Source organism: Ochotona princeps, chromosome 22, assembly GCF_030435755.1.
Source record: "Ochotona princeps isolate mOchPri1 chromosome 22, mOchPri1.hap1, whole genome shotgun sequence".
Taxonomy (NCBI): Eukaryota; Metazoa; Chordata; class Mammalia; order Lagomorpha; family Ochotonidae; genus Ochotona; species Ochotona princeps.
The window spans coordinates 25,479,986-25,500,932 of NC_080853.1; the positions used below are offsets into that span (position 1 = coordinate 25,479,986).

Sequence of the window (20,947 nt, forward strand, 5' to 3'; positions counted from 1 at the left end):
GCCCTTGGGCTCTCACGAGATCTTGATGACGCCAGCTCCCGCCGCCATCTTGGACTCGGGCTGAGTCATAAATTGGCCCGCCCCGAGTGCGCGCGGTCTTTTCTCGAGGCGCCCCTCTCTCGGAGCTTGTCGTTGCGGCTCCGCCTGCCCGTCTCGGTACTGTGGTCGGCCGTCTCCCGGCGTAGTGCGGAGCGAGGGTAGGCCCCGCGTTGCTTCTTCCTTGCCCGGCTTCAAGATGGACGTCCTCGGGGACGGGGGAGGCCGCGCTGGGGGCAGCACGTGGCGCGCCTGGCACCTGCTCCCGGGGCTGCTGGGATGGTGGCGGAGTCCGCAGGGCCTCCCTCCGCTGCCGTCGGGCCCGGGAGGCCGGCGGAGGCGGGGTCGCGGCGGTGGCGGCGGCAGCCCAGCCTCTTCTTTCCTCGCACAGCCTGGCGGCCCCTGCTCGAGGCCCGCGTCGTCATGGCCGCGGTTCCCGAGTTGCTGCAGCAGCAGGACGAGGACCGCAGCAAGGTGAGGGCTCGCCCGCTGGTCCGCCTTCTTTCTCGGGGGCCCTGCGGGACGCGGAAGGCTCCCGCGAGCCTCGAGCACACCCTTTGGCCCCCCCAGGGAGGGCAGAGACCCCGGGCCAGTCCCTACTGTTATCTACTGCAGGCTAAGATTTTTTTGATTAATGTTTTAACTGCCAAAGTCATCACCTGTGCCTCGATTTGGGGGAGGTCGGGTAGGGAACGTGAAATGCACGAACCACCGTTGGGCTTGGAGTCTCCCTCCATGGGGGCGGGGTGGGGAAGCGACCTCGTTGGCAGATTCCATCAAGTTAGGTAGCCGAAGCCTGCTTCTTGCAGCTTTACAAACCCCAGGTTCGCTTTCCCGGGGCTTGTGCGTCCTGCAGTGGGAGCGCAGAACGCTCAGTGCAGCTGGGCTTTGTATTTGAGATCTGGTGCGTCCAGGCCAGTCGTCCCCAGGCCGCGGGTGTCTTGGCGGGAGTGCCAAGGGCTCTCTGAAGGGGTAGTTTGGTTGGAAGGGAGTGGCCGTGCTGTTTGAGCAGCCGTGTCCTCGTGTCCGCCATTGAAGAAGAGCTTTGTGCACGGAAGAGTCTTTGAGCTAGCACATTGTAAATGTGGTTTTCTCCCGAAAGTGTTCGGAGTACAAGTGGGCTGACTGCAGCCGGCTTTGTTCATGTTTCTGACTACCCTGATCCAGGCAGGAGCAGTTAGGGCAAGGGACGTGGTGGCCTCGAACCGTCTCCCCGTGGATTGCAGGATTCGGCTTCAGTGTTGGTATCATCTGTGGCCTCTTGTTTTCCTTGGACTCATTAGCGGGGAGCTGGATGGAAGTAGGGCAGCTGGGAGTTGAGCCGGGCCCTACAGGTATAGTTTAAATTTTTTTTTCTATATATCTATTTTTATTGGAAAACCAGATTTACAGAGAGGAGGCCATACAGAGAAAAATCTTTCATCCAGTGGTTCACTACCCAAGTGGCTGCAACAGCGGGAGTTGATTTTGACTGTTCTCGAATGCTCTCTCAGGCCACACGCAAGGAGAAGGGAAGTGGAACAGCCCAGAAATGAACCGGTGCCTACTTGGGAGGCGAGGACTTTAGCCACTAGGATACCACACCAGGAGTTTTTAAAACTTTTTAGAAATAGAAAGCTTGGAAACAATGATCATACCCACTTCTTCCTAAGCCTAGATACTTTTCACCCTGATCGACTATTTAAACATCTAAAATAAAAAGAAAAAAATACTTCTTAGGAGACTTTCTACCAACTGGGAGGGAGGAATGTCCTGTGGTTTGCTGGTATGAAAGCAACTGTTAGCTGTGAGCAGCACTATGGGATTTGTTGCAGACTGAAGTTTCCTGCTGCACTCTAAATTCCAGAAGTCTGTCTAGAAGGCTAGCTACATTTCTGTTCTGCTTCAGTAGCTTGTGCACAGCCAGAATCTTGAGGGCTGCATTTGTGAGTGCTGCCTTATCAGTTTGACACTGATGGCTTTTTGTAGGAGATTGTCCTCTGATGTAGACTGTTACGCAGGAGGAGTGGCCTGCCTGTGCAGTACCTCTTGCCCCCTGCAGTGAAATGTCCACAGGCCTGCATGTGTCTTGTAGTGTTGGAGAGTGATTTTCCAGCCATTGGTGCACTCCCCAGCACAGCTTAGCTGAGCCAATCTGATTCAAAATCAGGAGCCCTTGAACTCCGCGTTTCCAGTTGCTTGGTCCCAAAGTCTTGGGCCATCCTCCACAGTCTCCAGGCCACTAGCAGGGAGCTGGATGGAAGTTAGAGTGGCCAGGACATGAACCCATGCATGCCCTTGTGGGATCCTAATCCTTGCAAGGGGAGGATTAGTGAATTGAGTCATTGTGATGGGTCTGAGATCTTCAGTTTAAACTGATGTTGTGAGGTGATAGTACCAGTTGCATTACAAAGGCTAGTCTTTGCCAGTTTGCTGCAAATTTACTCACCTCTTTGGTAGTTGTATTAGAAGCTAATTTACCTGAAAGGCAAAGTAACAGTTACCTTGTATCCACACTTTGTCCAATACCTGCCACAGCCAGTCCTAGGAAGGCTACCTAGGTTTCCCATGTGAGTAGCTGGGACCCAGTACTTAACACCATCAATGCCATCCTCTGCTGCCTTCCAGGGTGTATTAATTGGAAGCCTGGATGGGAGGCGGAAGTGGGGCTTGATCACAGGCACTCCTGTGTTGGCGCTTAACTGCCTGTTTCACAGTGCCTTAACATAACAGTACATTTTTGCTTAAAAAAAATGACTTTAATTGGGGCAGGCGTTGCCACAGCCTGGTAAACTGTAGCGTGGGATGCCTGCATCTCCATAACCAAGTGTGTGGCATGGAGTCCCACCATTACTTCCTGTCCATTCCTGTTCTTGTGCCAGGAAGCAGTAGGTGATGGCTCTTTGTCACTCATGGGGGAAGACCCAGATGAACTCCTGGCCTTATCTCTGCCAGGCTCCACAGGCAGCCATTTGGCGAGTGAACCAGTGGATGGAAGACATTGTGTTTGTGTGTCACTCTTCCTTTCAAATCAGTGAAACGTTGAAGCTTGAGTGGTTTCCTGTTTTCAGTAGAACTTGCTTTTCCGCTGCAGAAGGGGGTGCAGAGATGGTGTTGTGTTGAGGGGCCAGCATTGGACGTTGACACCTGAGGGTCCAGATCAGCATAGTGGAGGCTGAGCTGGGGTCTCATCGGGGAAGCTCAGGCACGTGGACTTCCCAGGCGTGCTGGACCGGGTCTCCAGGGAGGACACAGTGCAGAGGCCTCTCACCTGACAGTTTGTTGGGCTGTCCCTGACTTTTTTTTTTTTTTTTTTTTTTTTTGTCCCTGACTTTTTAAGGACAGATAGTGTAGTGAAGTTTAAGCTGCCGAAGGAGGCCAGGAGAAAATCGGCTCTTTGGGTCAGTGCTTCCCCTTTGCAAGTTGATGTGATTATTTCAGCCACTGCTTTCTGATCCAGAGACCAAGGTGTGACTTTTCTCTAGGTATCTGCTTTGGTTAACATAGAGAGCTGGGCCCAAAAAAGCATGCTTCCCAGGTTACTGTTCAGAACATAGGTTGCAGCAAAAACACAGCAGCTCCCATCAGGGGTGCCAGGGAGCTGGTGGGTGACACAAGCGAGTTCCTGGATATTCACATCTGGAATTGAGAGGTCACATTTAATCCAGACACCCAGCAGCCTTCTCCACGTTGCAAACTGAGGCAGCCAGGGAGGTTTCGGTTCCTACCTACATGAGCCATGCTTGAGTTCTTTTGTTCATCTTGGGTTGATGATGAAGTGAGTGTTCTTCCTCACAGGTGAGTGACCGCACAGTGTGTCCTGCTGGTCACAGAGAGCTGAAGGGAGAGAGTTGAGGGGAGTTTGAAAAGTCCCTTGTGTTGTAACCCAGGCCTTTAATGAACTGGTTTGTTTAGTTGCTAGATGGGATTCCTGGTTGTGACTTGGTTACTTAGGGTTGATATGTATGGTTCCATGTTCAGATTTAGCTGGTGAGTACCTGGGCTTGCAGCCTTGTGAAATGATGATTCAGTTTATCCATTCGCTGAGTGCGCTGCACCAACCTTCTTCCAAACCTCAGTTCCTGTTCTAGGAGCGCGGGGCTGCGTGGCCTCCAGGCTCCCTGCAGCCTGCAGTGTTCTGCTGCCAGCTGCTGGGGGGTCTGGGCTACTGGGAGAATGGCTGGTGGTGGCAGGGGTGAGGCCCCTCGGGGCCCATCTCACCGAGATGAGTGGTAAGATCTGATCACTGGTTGCAGCCTGTCTAGCTAATTAGGCTTATGTTCAAGTAGTGTTCATTGCTGTTACCTATGTTGGTAGTCCTGGAAGTCCTTTTTTAAAGTCTTTGAGAACTAAAGTACATTGCAGGGTGACCAGTAAGGCAGTGTCTTGTAGTTAGTGTGGTTTTCATGTAATAGGGCTGCAAAAGAAAGCTGGGAGAGGATACAGGTTCATTAGCCATTTAGTGTGAAAGATTAGGCAGCAGGCAGGGTTTGAGAGAAGGGCATAGTAACACTCCTTGTGATGATACTGACACAGTAGTGTGCTTGCTAAGTGCTGTCTTGTGGATTTTGACATGCAGAGCTTGAATTGGAGTGTCTGAGTTTGTGTCCTGCTCATTGAGCACCAGACAAGGTGTGAATGATTGATTTCCTGCTGAAGTGGACTCTGCCAGGGTGGTCCTGACCCAGGAGGCAGGCCTCTGCTCCGGCTGGTGGATGGATTGTTTTTGGGTGATTGGCCCTGGCCCTGGCTCCCTAGACAGTGAAATGAAGAGTAACAGCAAAATCTGCAGAGTAGCATTTTGAAGGGAAAGCTGGAATGTAACTGTGCTACCTTTCTCTTGCTTTGGCAGTGGGAACTAGAAAATCAAAGGTATCTTTCTATCCCATAGCGTTTTCCCTATAATATTCAAACTGAAACAGTGGTCTAGCATTCTATGTTGTCTGTGGCTGGCTAGATTAATGACTGTCAGACTAGCCTGCCATTCAGATTTTTCAGGGATCAGGGGTGTCTTGGAGACAGATTCCTCAGCAGCTCTGAGCCCTGCAATGAGCTGGGTGCCCCAGCTGTTGAGCAGATGGAGAAATGGGCAGCAGTGTAACACTTGCATTTTGTGTCTTTTCAACCTCAATCTAAAAAGTAGCTCATGTGGAGTTTGTGCTGGCTCAGCAACTTTGCTAAGCTTGTAATAAAGTGTCAGCCAGGGCATGTGACTTGAAAAAATGGAATTGCTGAGTTCTGGGGAAACCCTGAGGGCTACCCTGTCTCCATCCACAAGCCTTCAGCGCTACTCTTAGACTGGGCTCATTTCTTTCCTGAGGGGGCCTGTCCCAGGACACCCCCACCCCAGCCACACCTTTTTTTAAAAAGTTGGGGAAGTGGCAGTTGTTGGATTCACTTTGGTTTATATCCTGGTAGTTTTGAAGGGTTTGCCCAGGGGTAGCTTAGCAGAAGGAAGCTTGTACCTGAAATACGGGGCCCTGACCTTGAGGCTTTTTTTTTTTTTTTTAAGATTTTATTATTATTATTTTTATTGCAAAGTCAGACATACAGAGAGGAGAAGAGACAGAAAGATCTTCTGTCCAATGATTCACTCCCCAAGTTACCACAATGGCTGGTGCTGCGCCAATCCGAAGCCAGGAGCCAGGAACCTCCCCCATGCGGGCGCAGGGTCCCAGGGCGTTGGGCTGTCTTCAGCTGCTTTCCCAGGCCACAAGCAGGGAGCTGGATGGGAAGTGGAGCTGCCAGGATTAGAACCAGCGAGGACTTTAACCGCTGGGCCCAACCTTGAGGTTTGATGTCTGCAGGTCATACATAGACTTGGGAAAATTAAGACGAACAGCAGAGGTTCTGTAGGAGCTACTGCAAAGTTGAAGTGTGAAGTATATTCCTATATAGGCACTAAGGATCCTGTGGTTTTACTAATAGCAGACCTTAATTAGAACTTGGAGGTTTCCTTGAGGAAGGCCATTGTTCACAGCGTTTAACTGAAGAAAGAAAATTCGTTTTAGATTAATGTGTTTTCTGCTTTATTGTGAAAAAAAAAAAAGGAATTCAGAGAGAAAGATTGTTCAGTAATCCAATTTCATTTCAACACTACCTTGTGTTTAAAATTTAAACTGTTCTAACCACTTTCCTTAATTGCCCATTAAAACTGGAAAAATGGAGTTTTCTAGATCACAAGATCTTTTTTTTTTTTCTTAAAGATTTATTCTTTCTGGAAAGGCAGATTTACAGAGAGAAGGAGAGACAAATATCTCTCTCTGGTTCACTTCCCAAGTGGTCACAACAGCCAGAGTTCTGGGGCTTTTTCTGGTCTCCCACACAGGTGCAGGGTCCCAAGGCTTTGGGCTGTCCTTGACTGTTTTTCCAGGCCACAAGCAGTGAGCTGGATGGGAAGCGGAGCAGCTGGGATGCAAACTGGTGCCTGTATGGGATCCAGGCACATGCAATGCAAGGATTAGGCCACTGAGCCATAACACTGGGTCCAGAACCATTGACTTGTGTCCAAGACGGTTGCTGTCACTGGTCATCTGTAGCCACGGTGTGGTTCTGTCTTGGTTAGTGTTGGAAGTCGACCTCTTGTCCAGCTCTTCAGTTGTCTGGAACAGTCCCCAAGTTGACTGGAGTCCTCCCTTAGATCTGCACACACATGCCACAGCAGGTGACTGCTCTCTGCCAGTCTCACCTTGCTCGGTTATTAGTAGGATTTAGTTAATGCCTCTTACCCTCCAGTCCATAATTTTTTAAAGAGGCAGATCTTCACCAGCTGATTCAGTCTCGAAGTCTGTGATGGTTAGTTCAGTGAGAATACAGCCAGAATCTAGGGGCTGCATCCAGATCTCCCATTGAGTGTCAAGAGTCAGACCCTTAAACTCTTGTCTGTGGCTGTCCCTGATGCCTTGGAGGTGGGAATTCCAGCAGCCTAACACACCATGTGGGTGGCCAGCCACTCTGACAACACAACTGTATAAAGGGTGTGATAGACAGTCTTCATGACAGATGGTTCCTTTGCCCTTAATTGGCATGTGAAGAGCAGGTTTCCCCTCAATTTCAAATAGAGATGTCTTTGTAAATGGTTTGTGTAGAGACCACTTTTAAATAGTTTCCTGTTTTTGAAGGGGCTGAGACATTGGTCACTAACGCTCACAAACTGTTTCAGCTGCGATCAGTGTCTGTGGACCTGAATGTGGACCCCTCCCTTCAGATTGACATACCTGATGCGCTCAGCGAGAGAGATAAGGTCAAATTCACAGTGCACACCAAGGTGAGTGGCGGGGGCCTTCCTGGCTGTACTGGAAGTAAGCGTTGGATCCTCGTGCTGCAAGCAGCCCTGGCATTCAGGACACTGCCTGGGTGCCCTGGGCTCCACTCCTGCGGGAGCCCATCAGGCTGAGGGACGCCGAGCCCCTCCCTATAGCCCTGGTCTGGTTTTTGTTTGAATCTAAGGAAAGTGTCCATCTTGACATACTTGAAGTTTGGAAGGTTGTCTCCCACACTGCTACTGCCTCTCTGATCTGGCCACACCTCACTTGTCAAGCAGGTGATGTGAAGACAGGCAACGTGATTCTTTACCTGCTTTGAGCTGCAAATAAACGAAGCAGACACTGTGCTGGTTGATTCTTGCGTGTTTGAGCATTCACTGCAGGCCTTAGAAAAAATGTGGTAGAAGTGAGGTTGAGCCTTAGCAGTGACTTAATTATTCCTCTCACTTTCTTTGCAGACCACACTGCCAACGTTTCAGAGCCCGGAGTTTTCCGTTACAAGACAGCACGAAGATTTTGTGTGGCTTCATGACACACTTAGTGAGACAGCAGAGTACGCGGGGCTTATTGTGAGTGTCTTCTAGAAGATGAGAGAACAGCGAGTTTCGTTTTAGTGGTTTGCTGAAAGTATCTGCTCACTAGGGTACTGGCTAGTTCTTCACTGGCAAAGTGCGCCTGGGCTAAAGAGCTGTGCAGCAGCTGTGTGTGCTTGCTGTGTGTACAAGCACCAGAAGAGGAACACCTGACGTCTTGACCTGTTCCTCTCTGGCTTGTGACTGGACTGAGGCCAGGAGCCCTCGCAGCAAGGCGAGTGCTGATGGCATTGGTGGCAGCATGAATAAATCCTGGACCGTTGTCACTGCCTCCCAGTGTCTTCATTAGCAGGCAGTTGGGACCAGGAGCCAGGGCCAGGACTTGAACCCAGGGACTCTTTTAATTTGTTTTTTAAAGGTTTTATTTTACTGGAAATGCAGATATACAGACAGGAAGATCTTCTGTCTGCTGGTTCACTCCCCAAGTGGCCCCAACAGCCAGAGCTGGGCTGATCTGAAGCCAGGAGCTTCTTTCAGGGTCAAAGGCTTTGGGTCGTCATCCTCCACTGCTTTCCCAGGCCACCAACAGGGAGCTGCAGGGGAAGTGGAGCTTCTAAGACATAAACAAATGCCCATATGGGATCCTGGCACATGCAAGGCAAGGATTTTAGCCACTAGGCTGCTGTGTTGGTCTCTTTGTGGTGATAAGGATGAGGCTTGCCAGAAGTTCTTCAGTGGTAAGGGAGACTTTTGAGAGTTCTTGGCGTAGGACGAAGGCTTTCAGTGAAATTTAAATGTGTCTTAATGCACACCGAATCATCTACCCCAATGACTTTTTAGTAACTATACTACACTGAAGCTTGTATTTCTGAATGTTTTTCATTGCACACTAGACTATTTTGATAGTCCTTTAGAATTAGAGAAACCTCTTGATGGGTAAAGTGAACACACAGTGGGTCCGAGTGAGTGCCTGGCTATGGGGAGGACACCACACTGCCTTTTCAATGGCCAGAAGGAATGGGTAAAGAGAGGCAGGAGTGGCTTTGGGTGCTGGCTGCTTTGTGTACCTGCTGACAGGGTGTTGATGTGTTTCCTGTCTCTACTATAGATCCCACCTGCACCCACCAAACCAGACTTTGATGGACCGCGAGAGAAGATGCAAAAGCTAGGAGAGGGTGAAGGGTCTATGACCAAAGAAGAATTTGCTAAAATGAAGCAAGAACTAGAGGCGTAAGTAGGTTTTCCCGAAGTGGTGAAGTGGTGCTGTGTTCTGAGCTTAGCCCTTGGCTGTGCTGCAGGGTCTACAGCCCAGGGGCAGTCTTTCGTTGGGAGGCTGTGGCTCAGGGGAGGCTGGATGTGTACTTCCTTTCCTAGAAAGTACCTTGAAACAGTGTCATCTCGGGCGGGGGGGGGGTGGTTGGAGGAGGAAGAAAGTTTGCTAAGGAATTTTTCAGGCTGCCACTGGTGTAGTTGGGGTGCTGGAAGAGCGAGCTGGGCTACACTGAGTGCTATCAGGAGTGTTTGGATAACCACAGGGCTGCTTTAAGGAGGCCCGGGGCCAGAGCAGCAATTCTGCTTGCTTCTGTGTCAGTTGAGTTCTTGAACTACTACTTAGATCCGTCTTTAAAACAAGCCAAATGTGATTTCAAACCATATAACATAAGATCTGAAAGGGCTAGGCACAGCATGGTTCACAGTAGTAATTTTCTAAGAAGATCCTTGGGCTTCTTGACTCATCTCCCCATCTTTCCCGATGAGTCAGTTGGGCTGGAGTCCCTCTGCAGGCCTTGGCTGTGTTACCGGGGGAGGTGCTCACACCCTCCTGCAGAATCATTCCACACACACTTGCAGGCTCAGCGTGAGCCAGCAGAGCCAGTTCCTACCAATGGGATGCTGAAGTACAGTGCTTCTGTCACTTCCCGGCTGTTGGATTTGTGCTGTGCGTGACTAATGTTCCGAGACCACCGTGTAGCAGCCTTGATCTGCTACGGGCAGCTGCAGCTCTGCTTTCACACAGTGCAGTTACCTGATACCTGACTAGATACCAAGCTACCCACAGCGCTGTAGTCTTTACTTAATGGTAATTCCACCCGACAGCCCCGCCATGCCGACTGAAAGCTGTGTGCACATCTCTTTTCAGTGAGTATCTCGCTGTCTTTAAGAAGACTGTGTCCTCTCACGAAGTCTTTCTCCAACGGCTTTCTTCTCATCCTGTGCTCAGTAAAGATCGCAACTTTCATGTTTTCCTGGAATATGATCAGGATGTAAGGCCTTTTCATTCCATTTACATGATCCGGTTAAAAATGTTAAAACTGTACTTTAAAGATAACACTTCTTTTCAACACAACAGAAATGCCTTATCCATTATATGTCACTGTTCTCCTTCCCAATTAGTTTGCACTCCGCTTTGCCCAGTTAAGTTTGGTAATGTCAGAGGGAACGTACATTGGTTTTCTGCTCCTAGTGTGTGGAGAAAGGAGTGTCTAATTCACACTATTTTTCCTGGAGCCATGCCTTTAATTAGAAATGGTGTAAATAGGACACACACATCCCAACTATACAATTACCTGATGCAGTTCTCCCAAAGATTTTTTTTTTTAATCTTTATTTTTTTAAAAAATATCTTTATTGGAAAGGCAGATGTACAGAGAGGAGGTGAGACAGAAGACCTTCCATCTGATGAGTCGCTCCCCAGGTGGCAGCAACGGCCAGTGCTGCACTGATCTGAAGCCAGGAGTCGGGAACTTCTTTCCAGGTCTCCCATGTGGATGCAGAGTCCCAAGACTCCACTGCTTTCCCAGGCTAGGCCATGCCGCCGGGCCCAAGCAATACCTCTTGTATGGACACATGTATAAAGTGTCTTTAATTCTGTCTTAACCAAGTGTAAAATATCAAATACACAGCTAAAGCTGACAGGCTATCATTTCCAAAAGGTCACCTCAGAGATTGCGAAAAACTGCCTAAGCCGAGGTCATGTGGCTCTTAAAATCTTTGGAGAAGGGCCCGAGGCAATAGCATAATGGTTAAGGACCTCATCTTGAACACACCGGGATGCCATGTGGTTACCGGTTCTAATCCCGGAAGCTCCACTTCCCATCCAGCTCCCTGCTTGTGGCCTGGGAAAGCAGTTGAGGAGGCCCAATGCATTGGGACCCTGCACCCGCGTGGGAGACCCAGAAGAGGTTCCAGGTTCCCGGCTTTGGATCGGCACGCATCAACCAGTTGCGGCTCACTTGGGGAGTGAATCATCGGACAGAAGATCTTCCTCTCTGTCTCTCCTCCTCTCTGTATATCTGGCTGTAATAAAATGAATAAATCTTTAAAAAAAAAAAAGGGGGGTATTGCTTGTACTGATATTCTGAGAATCTAGAGAAATGTGTATTATTAAGTGTTTTTTTGGTTTTTTTTCTTTTAGCTAAGTGTCAGGCGGAAAAATACCAAAGAGATGTTTGGTGGCTTTTTCAAAAGTGTGGTGAAAAGTGCTGATGAAGTCCTGTTTTCTGGAGTTAAGGTCAGTGGTTTTCATGTGTTCCAAAAAAGTGTTTTATGTGAAGAGGTGACTTTTAATTCTCTTGGGTTCTGTGACACGAATAGTATTAGCTTAAAAGAGTGTAATCTTTTTTTTCTTTTTATCCTTGCTTACTTCATTTTCTCAAACTGCTGTTGGAGGAGCCTCACAGGATCTGCTTTTGTGCTAGGCTGTGGTGTCCAGCAGACAATATGGGGGGCCTGGAAGCAGGAATTTCTGTGTGTGCGCGCATGCGTGCGCAATATGAGAATGTGGAGAGCTTCATCCACCAGTCTTCTCCCTAAATGTCTGTAGTATCTGGGACTGGTTAGATCAAAGGCAGGACTTCAGGGTTCAATCCAGGTATCACAAGGGTGGCAGATACCAGCCACTGGAACTTTCACTGTGGTCTCCTGAGAACCCCCAGGGGTCAGTGGGAACCACCCCATGTGTCCCAACAGCCATCTTACCACTGAGCCACACACTCCTGCCTCCTTCCTTGTAACTCACTGTGCATTGTCCAGCTTGGTCACTGCAGGTTCTGAATACGGGGCCCAGATAATCTGTAGGCAGAGATGAGATTTGGGAGCTCTTGGTGCAGTTTAAGTGATTTGGGATTGCCCATGTATCGCAGGATATTGATATCCCTGTCCATGGGCAATGATGCTTTCCAGATTTCAAACATAATAGATTGTACAGGTGCAGGGACCCAAGATACCACCTACTTGGTAGAATTACCTGGGGGAATAGCTGGATTGTAGAGTGAGTTGAATGAATGTTGGGGTGCTCTTCAGAATCGCTAGCTGTGTTGCCTTCTTCCAGCCTGGGGCATAAGGGTATTGTCTTACAGAGGGGTAATTTTTGGGTCTGTACGGGTTTATTTATAAGCTTATTTGCTATAATGTTTCCCAGAACTTAGTTTCTGCTTGCTTTAATTTTCCCCCTTTTAGGAGGTAGATGACTTCTTTGAGCAAGAGAAGACCTTCCTCATTAACTATTACAATAGAATCAAGGATTCCTGTGGGAAAGCTGACAGAATGACCAGATCTCATAAAAGTGAGTAGTAGTTCCCTGTTAGCCACTGAGCACTTTGCTGGCGGTCCTCGCTGTACCCGTGGCAACGGGCTGTCCTTGTTTCTGCAGATGTGGCAGATGACTATATCCACACTGCAGCCTGCTTGCACAGCCTGGCTTTGGAAGAGCCCACGGTCATTAAAAAGTAAGTTTGTTGGGAAAGCGTTTCCTCGTACACCCTGATGGAGAGGAGACTACATGATTGCCCAGGCTCAGTTCTGATCTGGAATACCTATTGATAATCACGAATGGTCTCCAGTCTGAGCACGCATCCTCTGTATATGGACACCCTTTAACGTAATTTGAGGGGACCGAGAGGGTGAACACATGGACACCCAGGGCCGAGGTCAAAGCCCTGGCAGCGGGACATGTCCATCTCTGGGTTCTGGTGGATTGGGTTCCTGTGCAGGAATTGCGCTTTCTATGACAATGTACTCTGTTTCTTTGGCATAGTTTGATTACCAGGCTTACATGTGATTCAGCATGTCAGAGGTAATGGCAGAGCCATGGTACTGACTGCTCATTAGACCCAACTTTGGTTAGCAGCAGCTTGGTGGCTTGAGAGCCATGGTGGACATAGGGCGAGAGCTGCAGTTGAGGTGCAATGGGTCACCGAGGCCTCCCAGTGTGGTGGTGCTATCATGTTTTTGGAGCTGTTCCACCATTTGGGGCCAACTGAAAGAGTGTATTACTTGGACAGTTCTCTTAAAATACAAAGGGCTAAGGCTCCGAGTTACTGTGCCTGATGGTATTGATGCAGTCCTATTTTGTAGATGATTTGAGACTTTAATCCAAAGTCATGTGTATATTTTTAGGTACCTGTTGAAGGTTGCTGAACTCTTTGAAAAACTTAGGGTAAGGCTTTTGGTCTAGATCTTTAAAATGTATATTTTATACAATCTGTAGATTGTGCCTTGAATGGTGACTCTTTTTTTCAACTAGAAAGTAGAGGGTCGAGTGTCATCTGATGAAGACTTGAAGCTGACAGAGCTCCTCCGGTACTACATGCTCAACATAGAGGCCGCAAAGGTACGACCAGTGCTGCTCCGGGTCAGGCACGGCCCATGCCAGGGAGCTTTCTCTGTGGTCACATGGCAGTGTCTGCACTCAGAGGCATGATAGAGTTTTACCACACTTGTCTATGTAGATGACAAGTCCTCTTGGGATGTGATATTCTTGGCTGTGTGCAGTGCAGAAAAAGGCTAATTTTTGGAATTGCCGGTGTTTGGGTGAAGCAAGGCTGTTCATGAGGCAGAACTGCAGTGTTGGCAGCCCTCGAATGGTATAAGGGTGTTATTTGGGAAACCACGACTTTTGATATATATATATTTTTGACAATCTTTACATAGTTAATTATGGTAAAAAGGTTCAAGGGCTATAGGGAAGTGGGTAAGACTATTATTTCCATATTGTTTCCTTCATGTTTAAAGAGGGTATTAAGGGAGAAGGCCCACCCAATTTCCCACCCTCCCCAGGTCCTGGATGTAGGGCATGCTCCGAGGTTCTTGCTCAAGTGGGGAAACCACGACTTAAGCAAGCAGTAATCCTTGAGATTTTAAAGACGTGAGAAGAGGGGCCAGGAGTGCCATGTGTGGTGGATGAGCTAGGCTTAGCAGGTGGCAAGCAGTAGTTGCTGGGTGGGTGAGGAGCCAGCCAGCACGGTGGTGTTGCAAATTAATACTCCAAATGCAGTGTGAACATCCAAAATGGGCACCAGTTTAATCCCAAAGTAGCTTTTCTGCTTTGGATTCAGCTCCCTAGTTGTATGGGAAAGAAGCAGGGTATGTATATATGAGACCCAAGGAAGGCTCCTGGCTCAGGATCAACTACTGTGATAATTGTGGTCATTTGTGGTCTCTGCCTTTAAGATTAAAATAAACTTTAAAGAGCTGAGGGGAGGGCTTGGCAGCGTGGCCTAGTGGCTAAGGTCCTCGCCTTGATCCCATATGGCCGCTGGTTCTAATCCTGGCAGCTCCACTTCCTCTCTATCTCTCCTCCTCTCAGTATATCTGACTTTGTAATAAAAATAAAAAATAAATCTTTAAAAAAAAAAAAAAGGAAGAACTGAGGGGAAAGGTGTAGCTAATTCTTGCCTTCAAGTGTTTCTAGTAGTGTGGCTTCATGGCTGCTGGATTGTCGTCAATTAGCTGTGTTATTTTGCTCTGTTTTTTATTTGGAGACCTGATGTCCTGTTGGATTTTCTGCTCAGGACCTCTTGTATAGGCGAACCAAAGCCCTCATTGACTATGAGAACTCCAACAAGGCCCTGGACAAAGCCCGCTTGAAAAGCAAGGACGTTAAGTTGGCTGAGGCACATCAGCAGGAATGCTGCCAGAAGTTTGAACAGCTGTCTGAGTCTGCGAAAGAAGGTTGGTCCAGGGTGTTCCTGTGTGCTTGTGTAACTTCACACACAGTGTTACACAAGGTGGAAGGGTGCTTTTACCCTCTGCCTTTCAGATAAACCTCGACATGGGATGGCTGTGGGATGTGTCCTCACACACTCATCATTTCCATTTTTCATGATTTTTCACATACTTGAATAGGGTGCAAAGGGTCAAGGGCTACAGGAAGGTGGGTGACACCATTGTTTCCACGTTCTCTTGTTTCTTCCTATATATAGATGGGGAGGGGAGTAAGGAGAGAAGCCACACCCAGCTCCCAGCCACCTCAGTACCGTAGGATGGAAGACAGCCACCCGATGCCACCCCAGGGTCCCTGCTGTGGGGCATGCTCCGAGGGTCCTGCTCAAGAGGTTTTGATAGTTCGACAGTTCTGAATTACTGCTGATCTTGGCTAGGGCAGTTGATCAATTTGTTCAGTCCTCCGTTATCTGTTACGGTACCAGGTGTCCTCTTCAGGTTCCAGTGTACTGCCGTATTCTTCATTTGCACCTGGATATGCTGTCCACTGCTCCCTGTAGCCCACTGAGGAGGCCCATCAATGTCTCCATTCTTAACACCCTTCATCTTGGACTGCTTCTTTACATTTATGAAATGCACGATTGAAAGCCATTGAAGTGAAAAATCCTAAGCTGTTAAGTAAGTCTGATAGTACAGTTAATTACTATCAGAGTGTGATAAAAACATTCTATTTCATACAAGATAGAGATTGGAAGGTTATTCTAGGATCTATCTGTAGTTGAATTGACGCAGTATGGTGGTGAGGGCAAGTGTCACAGGAGACAGACAAATGGTTGGTGTCAGAGAAAGGGGTCTCCCCAAGTGCATGCAACAGCTGTGGCTGGACTAGGCCGAGCTGGCAGTGCAGTCTGTCTGGCAGGGAGTGAGCCATTACCAAGAAGGTGTGGTCAGGAGGGGAACCTGCATCAGAAATGCTGCATCTCACTCACGCTTGCCTCAGTTACCTTTAATGCAGTTCTAGGGCAGAGGCGGTCTGCTGAGACTTCAGCACCAGCTGGAAAATGCTGCTGCTAAAAGGAGTGCAGATGGCCCTTCTGCATGGTGATTATAGTGATGGTATTTCCTTTGGACGGATTACGAGCTCTGCAAAAGTTCATGGAAAAATACTAAGAAGGAACTGACTTTGGACCAAAATAAAGTTTCAGTTCTGTTTTCTGTGAACTCCTTAGACCACTTACTAGCTGGGTGTGTGCCCTTCTTTTAATTTGAAGACGATCAGAAAGGAGAGATATCTAATGTATGCTGTTTCACTCCTAATGGCCACAACAGCCAGATCTGGGCTGATCCCAAGCCAGGAGCTTCTCTGGGGTCTCCCATCTTGGTGCAGGGTCCTAAGGACTTGACCATGATGCTCCTCCGCTGGCATTCAAACTGGCACTCTGGTTTTGCTGGCACTGCAGGGGAAGGGTTTGTTTACTACACCACTGCACCAGCCCATTAACTGTTTTTAATGTTTATATTTTCTACAATGTCTGCAATTACTGTATTCTAGCATCAGTGGCAAGGGTTCCTTCCCTGGGTTCAGTTTCACATCCTTAATCACACCTGCCTTTCCTCTGGTATAGGGTAAGGTGGGTTTAATTTGCATTTCTGTAGTGGGCAGTGCTATTGTTTTTCATGGGCTCATTGTCGATTTCCACCTAGCCTGAGTTGAGCTTTCACTGTTTTTAAAGCTGTCAGTGACATTAGCCTGGTTGTCCACCACCTCCACACAGCTGAGACTGTCACAAGGGCCTCTGAGGGGTCTTCGCCCGCTAGCTCAACCTTTGTGTGACTGGGTGCTTGTCTCCACTGAAAGGCATGCCAGATGCCTTTTCACAGATCTCCCTGCTCCATGCTGCTTCTTGCAGAGATAAAACAGTGTAGGGGTTAGTAACTCTGCTTGGCTTTGTAAACTTTACCTCTTACCTCTCCTTCCTGTAGAACTGGTAAATTTCAAGCGGAAGAGAGTGGCCGCATTTAGAAAGAATCTAATTGAAATGTCTGAACTGGAAATAAAGCATGCCAGGGTAAGTGATTTCTTTCAAGTTGGTAGCTTTTTTTAGGGTTTTAAAAAGTTGTTTTCCAGTTTACCACCCAGCATTCCCTATAGAATTGCATCCTGGAGCTGCCTGACTGCCCTCCCAGCCTCCAGGCAGCCACTACCGAGGCCTGTGGGGGGGGTCTCAGCGTTGAGCCCCTGGAGACGGAAGCAGCTGCTTTCTAGTTTACGGAGTGTCTTGTGATACTCCATTTGGTCTAGAGAGTGAGACGGGTTTTGTGCATTGTGTGTCTGACTTCATTCAGCATACAGATGGAGAGCGCTGCTGCTCTGGGCTTCCTGCACTGCTGTGCTGCGGTGGTTCTCCTTGGGGGCAGATAGACCTTTAGCTCCAGGGGTTCATCCCTGCGTCTCCCGCTTGGTTGGCAGGGCAAGATGGTGCTTGAGCCATCGTCCGTGGTTTCCCAGGCTCATTGGGGAGCTGGAGCAAAAGGAACAGCCAGAACTCAATCACCGGCACTCAGATGGATGTCTGGGTCACAGGCAACAGCTTAACACGCTGCCATGTGATGCCAGCCCCACCAGCAGCTAACTTGGAGCTTTTAATCTAGCTTTTCCAAGGCCATCAACTTCATAGAACTTCTGTTGCATTTGAAATTTAAGGAATGAGAGTAAGCAGAATTGGCTTGATTGTGTCTGCTAGTTGATGTTAGCGTCAGAGGTGCTGGAGCCTGTTAATGGGGACTTCCAGCTGCTGTGGCTCTAGCATTGGAACTTCACTAGTAATTAATGAAGGAACTTTGCTGGTGCTGAGCCTTGTGGGTGAAGCTGTGTCTGGGTTTGTGTCACTGCTCAGCAAGGCTGAAGACTGGCTTTTTGGTGTTTTCCAGAACAACGTCTCCCTCTTGCAGAGCTGCATAGACTTGTTCAAGAACAACTGATCTCCCCTTCCTTTGAAGGAAGAAAATGAATGTGAAGAAAACCAGCATCACTTGCACTTAATCATTACCATGAAAGATTTATTAACCTTGACTTTAGTTAAAAAAAAATTATGTGAAATATTTTTGATTTCTTAAAATCTTAACACTTAACCATGTTGGTTTAAGATATTTCTATTGCATGCTATTGGGACATAACTAATCTCTTCTTATGCATCAATACCTCAAAGTGGGTAGGTCTAAGTACTGGATTCTTCTGTAGTTTTGTCTTTTGTTACAAGAGGGTGTAGGAGACATGTGCCTTCTGGAAACAAACGCAGGCAATCACCGGCACGTGTTCTTCAGGCCCACGTGCTCGGGTCCTCACACACCAATCTAGTCAGCAAGGCGCCATTACACAAGTAGGTAACAGACATTCCATGGTTTTACTACATTATTCTCTGTCCCTCATGATTCTTTAGTCACCCAGAGTGTTTGTACTAGAACAGTGGTCAGATAAATCTCGGATAAATCTTTGTATGCCCTTTGCAGCTCTGTTTTTGTAGTTGAGATTTGAAATACCTAAGGGGAGATGTGTCCTCGGGTATGCACAGCGGCAAATGTGGCTACAAGGAGATGGGAGCTCCCTGCCTGCCATGCTGGGGGCATGGGTGGGCTGGGTCTTCAATAAAGCATATGTAAGAGACTGTGTTCCTGTGTGGGGTGTTTCTGTGCACTGTAAAGCAAGGAAGGCAATGACGGCTGAAGATCTTTGTTGGCCCAGTGTCCAGTGAGCCCCTGTTCTTGTCTGAGCCGACCTGGGGGAGTCTGCCTGTCCATGATTACTCCTGATTTGATTCTGCATGATGTCAGTTCCTCTGGGGCGTGTCTTCTCCAGTGCACTCCACTGAGAATTGCAGTCTAGTTGGGGCGACCCCCAGAAATCTCCACTAGCCCTGGTTTCTGCGCATGCCTGGTATGTGCAGCAGACTTGTCTGTGTTGCATACTGTTTGGCTGTTGTACATGTAGTGGGTATTTGGAGCATTATTCAGCCTGACCAACCCTCCTGTCCAGCCCTGGTTCCCATGCTCACCAGTTGGAGTTGTAGCCTACTAGACCCACTCTCAGCCCCAGATCTTGGCACTTGCCATGTGGTTGTCCTGTCTAGGATGACAGGATTTGCACCTTGCACCCCCCTACGAGGCTAGGCTCGTTCATCCACTCCTTAGTTCTTACGTGTGCTGATGGGAGCTTCAGCCCGGCCTATCCCCCCCACCCCCGTTTCAGCTTATGCTGACAGTTTCTTGGCTTATTGCCCAGCCCCCAGTTCCAGCTTGTCCTGGTTCTCACATCTGCCTGTGGGTGTTATGATCTGGCCTGTCAGCCCTCATACCCAACCCATGGGTATTGACTTGCTAGCAGGTACTGTAACCTGGTCTGTTCTATGCTGCTCCCAGCTTGGGTTTTGCACTTACCTGCAGGGAGCGTCCTGACGAGTTCCCCAAGCTCCTCTATTGAACAAGTCACCTCTCAGTTGCAGATCCACACACCAATGGACTCTTGGCTTAGCCTGACTTGACCCACTTGCTGTCCTGGCAGGTACAGGGGCTTTTCCCACACTTATTCCACCTCTTGGCATTGGGTGCTACAACCCAGCCATGTCTGGCCCACTCCCAGGCCCAGCTCTCAGATGGTTCAGCAGGTGCCAGGACGTAACTCAGCTCGTCCTACACCCACTCTGACTCCTGTGAGCACCAGTGGTTCTGAGGCTTAGCCCAGTCCACACCCATGTGGAGAGATTGTTGCCATGTCAGGCCCAGTTTGTCACCGCGGTTCCAGCTTTTTAGTTCACTAGTGAGAACTACAGCCCAGCTGGGGCTCTCCGCCCGGGCCTGCTCCTAGCCACAGAGCTTGCACATGCTCACCTACTCTGACATAATCAGCTTGGATTTCGCCTTTGGATGTTGCCAATTGCTCTGACAGGCTGGTGGTTGCTACAGCCTAGCCTTGCCCAGCCTGCCCCCATAACTGGCTTTCATGCAAACCATGTGTGATAGCCTAACCTAGGCCTAGAGCTGATCAGGAGCCAGGAGCTTCCTCTGGGTCTCACATGGGTGCAGGGTCCCAAGGCTTTGGGCCGTCCTCGACTGCTTTCCCAGGCCACAGGCAGCAGGGAGCTGGAAGGGAAGTAGAGCAGCCAAGACAATGGGATCCTGGCACATACAAGATGAGGATTTAGCCACTGAGCGAGGCCTGGAATTGGCTTCTTAGAGCTCCATTGTTGGGGTCGTGTTTTCTGCATAGATGGCTGGTGTTCCTTTAGGAAGACCCCGAGTGTGCACAATTCCTATGGAACACTTCCTGTGGCATTCTGGAAGCAACAGCGAGTGGGAGGTGTGTACCCCCCCAGCTGGAACTTGGGGCACTTTCCCTATCACAGGGGAGAAGCCACTGTAGTGACTTGCACAGCGGGGGAAGAGGGAAGTGCCACTCCAGGTGCTGCTTGGTTGCACCTGTTTTCCTGGGTCTGTTTCCTCCACGTTTTTGCTTTTTATCGTGACTGTTAAGGTTACTTGAGCTCAGGTCCAGGCCTGGCCCAGAGTGTGGAGAGTGAGGTGCTCGTGTGGGCAGCCTTCTGCCTGTAGGGGGCAGAGGTAACCCAGAGTAGCCATCCACCCCTCAACTGGTGGGGTGCCCCATACCTTGAGAGGGCACCTGGGGGGTCTTACCAGGTGCTGGCACCCTCAGCCTGCTGCAAAGGTGCTACCTGAAGCCAGAAAGGCAGTGTTGGTGCTCGGTCAGCAGTTCTGTCTGGGTAGTGTTCTCCCAGGCCTTCGAGGCCCAGAAGGGGCACTGGAGTTCTGACGAGACAGATTTCCTTGTCTAGCTCCTGTTCCAGGAACTCACTGTCTGGGCCTGATGTCAAACTGCTGAGGAAATGAGGGTTCCAAGCCAGACCATGTGATGTGCTAGGAGGCCCACAGCTGGGCGGTGGCTGGTTACAAACTGCAGACAACTGGGGATGAAGATCCAGGGGCTTCCTGCAACTACTGCCCTTGGCTGGGTGTGGCACCATTTAAGGGTATTGAGACACTTCCAACTGTAGACTTTGAACAATATGGACGTGAATAAGCTGCAAAGCTAGAATCCCCTTTCTTGCAGTGTCAAATGTGTAATTTGAATTTGAATGCCAGAAGCTGTTCAGATTGTGCCCACAGCAGGCTTCGTTTCTG

The 20,947-nt window shown here is 49.0% G+C and overlaps 1 protein-coding gene and 1 non-coding gene across 3 annotated transcripts; both read left to right on the top strand.

Annotated features, from left to right (window-relative positions):
* The first annotated feature begins 47 nt into the window (after positions 1 to 47).
* Positions 48 to 18,424, top strand: SNX5 (sorting nexin 5). 2 transcript variants are annotated; one of them, XM_058679311.1, is made up of 14 exons: positions 49 to 197; positions 428 to 510; positions 7,178 to 7,282; positions 7,739 to 7,849; positions 8,922 to 9,043; positions 9,954 to 10,077; positions 11,229 to 11,324; positions 12,272 to 12,377; positions 12,465 to 12,540; positions 13,211 to 13,250; positions 13,338 to 13,424; positions 14,605 to 14,764; positions 16,739 to 16,824; positions 17,687 to 18,424. In XM_058679311.1, the coding sequence occupies exons 2-14, from the start codon at positions 460 to 462 to the stop codon at positions 17,735 to 17,737; spliced, it is 1,215 nt and encodes a 404-aa protein (XP_058535294.1). In that variant the 5' UTR covers positions 49 to 197; positions 428 to 459; the 3' UTR covers positions 17,738 to 18,424. The 2 variants fall into 2 exon arrangements, with proteins under 2 accessions (XP_058535296.1, XP_058535294.1); XM_058679313.1 differs by lacking the exon at positions 7,178 to 7,282 and having other exon boundaries at positions 48 to 197.
* Positions 4,030 to 4,262, top strand: LOC118760195 (small nucleolar RNA SNORD17). Its single transcript, XR_004996638.2, has one exon. It is a non-coding gene; the product is annotated as a small nucleolar RNA SNORD17 (small nucleolar RNA).
* Positions 18,425 to 20,947: the final 2,523 nt, after the last annotated feature.

What these genes read in the sequence shown, in the direction of transcription:
- SNX5 (XM_058679311.1), top strand. Translation starts at nt 460, where the DNA reads ATGGCCGCGGTTCCCGAGTTGCTGCAGCAGCAGGACGAGGACCGCAGC. An exon ending in CAGAGTACGCGGGGCTTATT is followed by an intron (nt 7,850 to 8,921) that starts GTGAGTGTCTTC and finishes TCTCTACTATAG; the next exon opens with ATCCCACCTGCACCCACCAA. An exon ending in GTCTGAGTCTGCGAAAGAAG is followed by an intron (nt 14,765 to 16,738) that starts GTTGGTCCAGGG and finishes TCCTTCCTGTAG; the next exon opens with AACTGGTAAATTTCAAGCGG.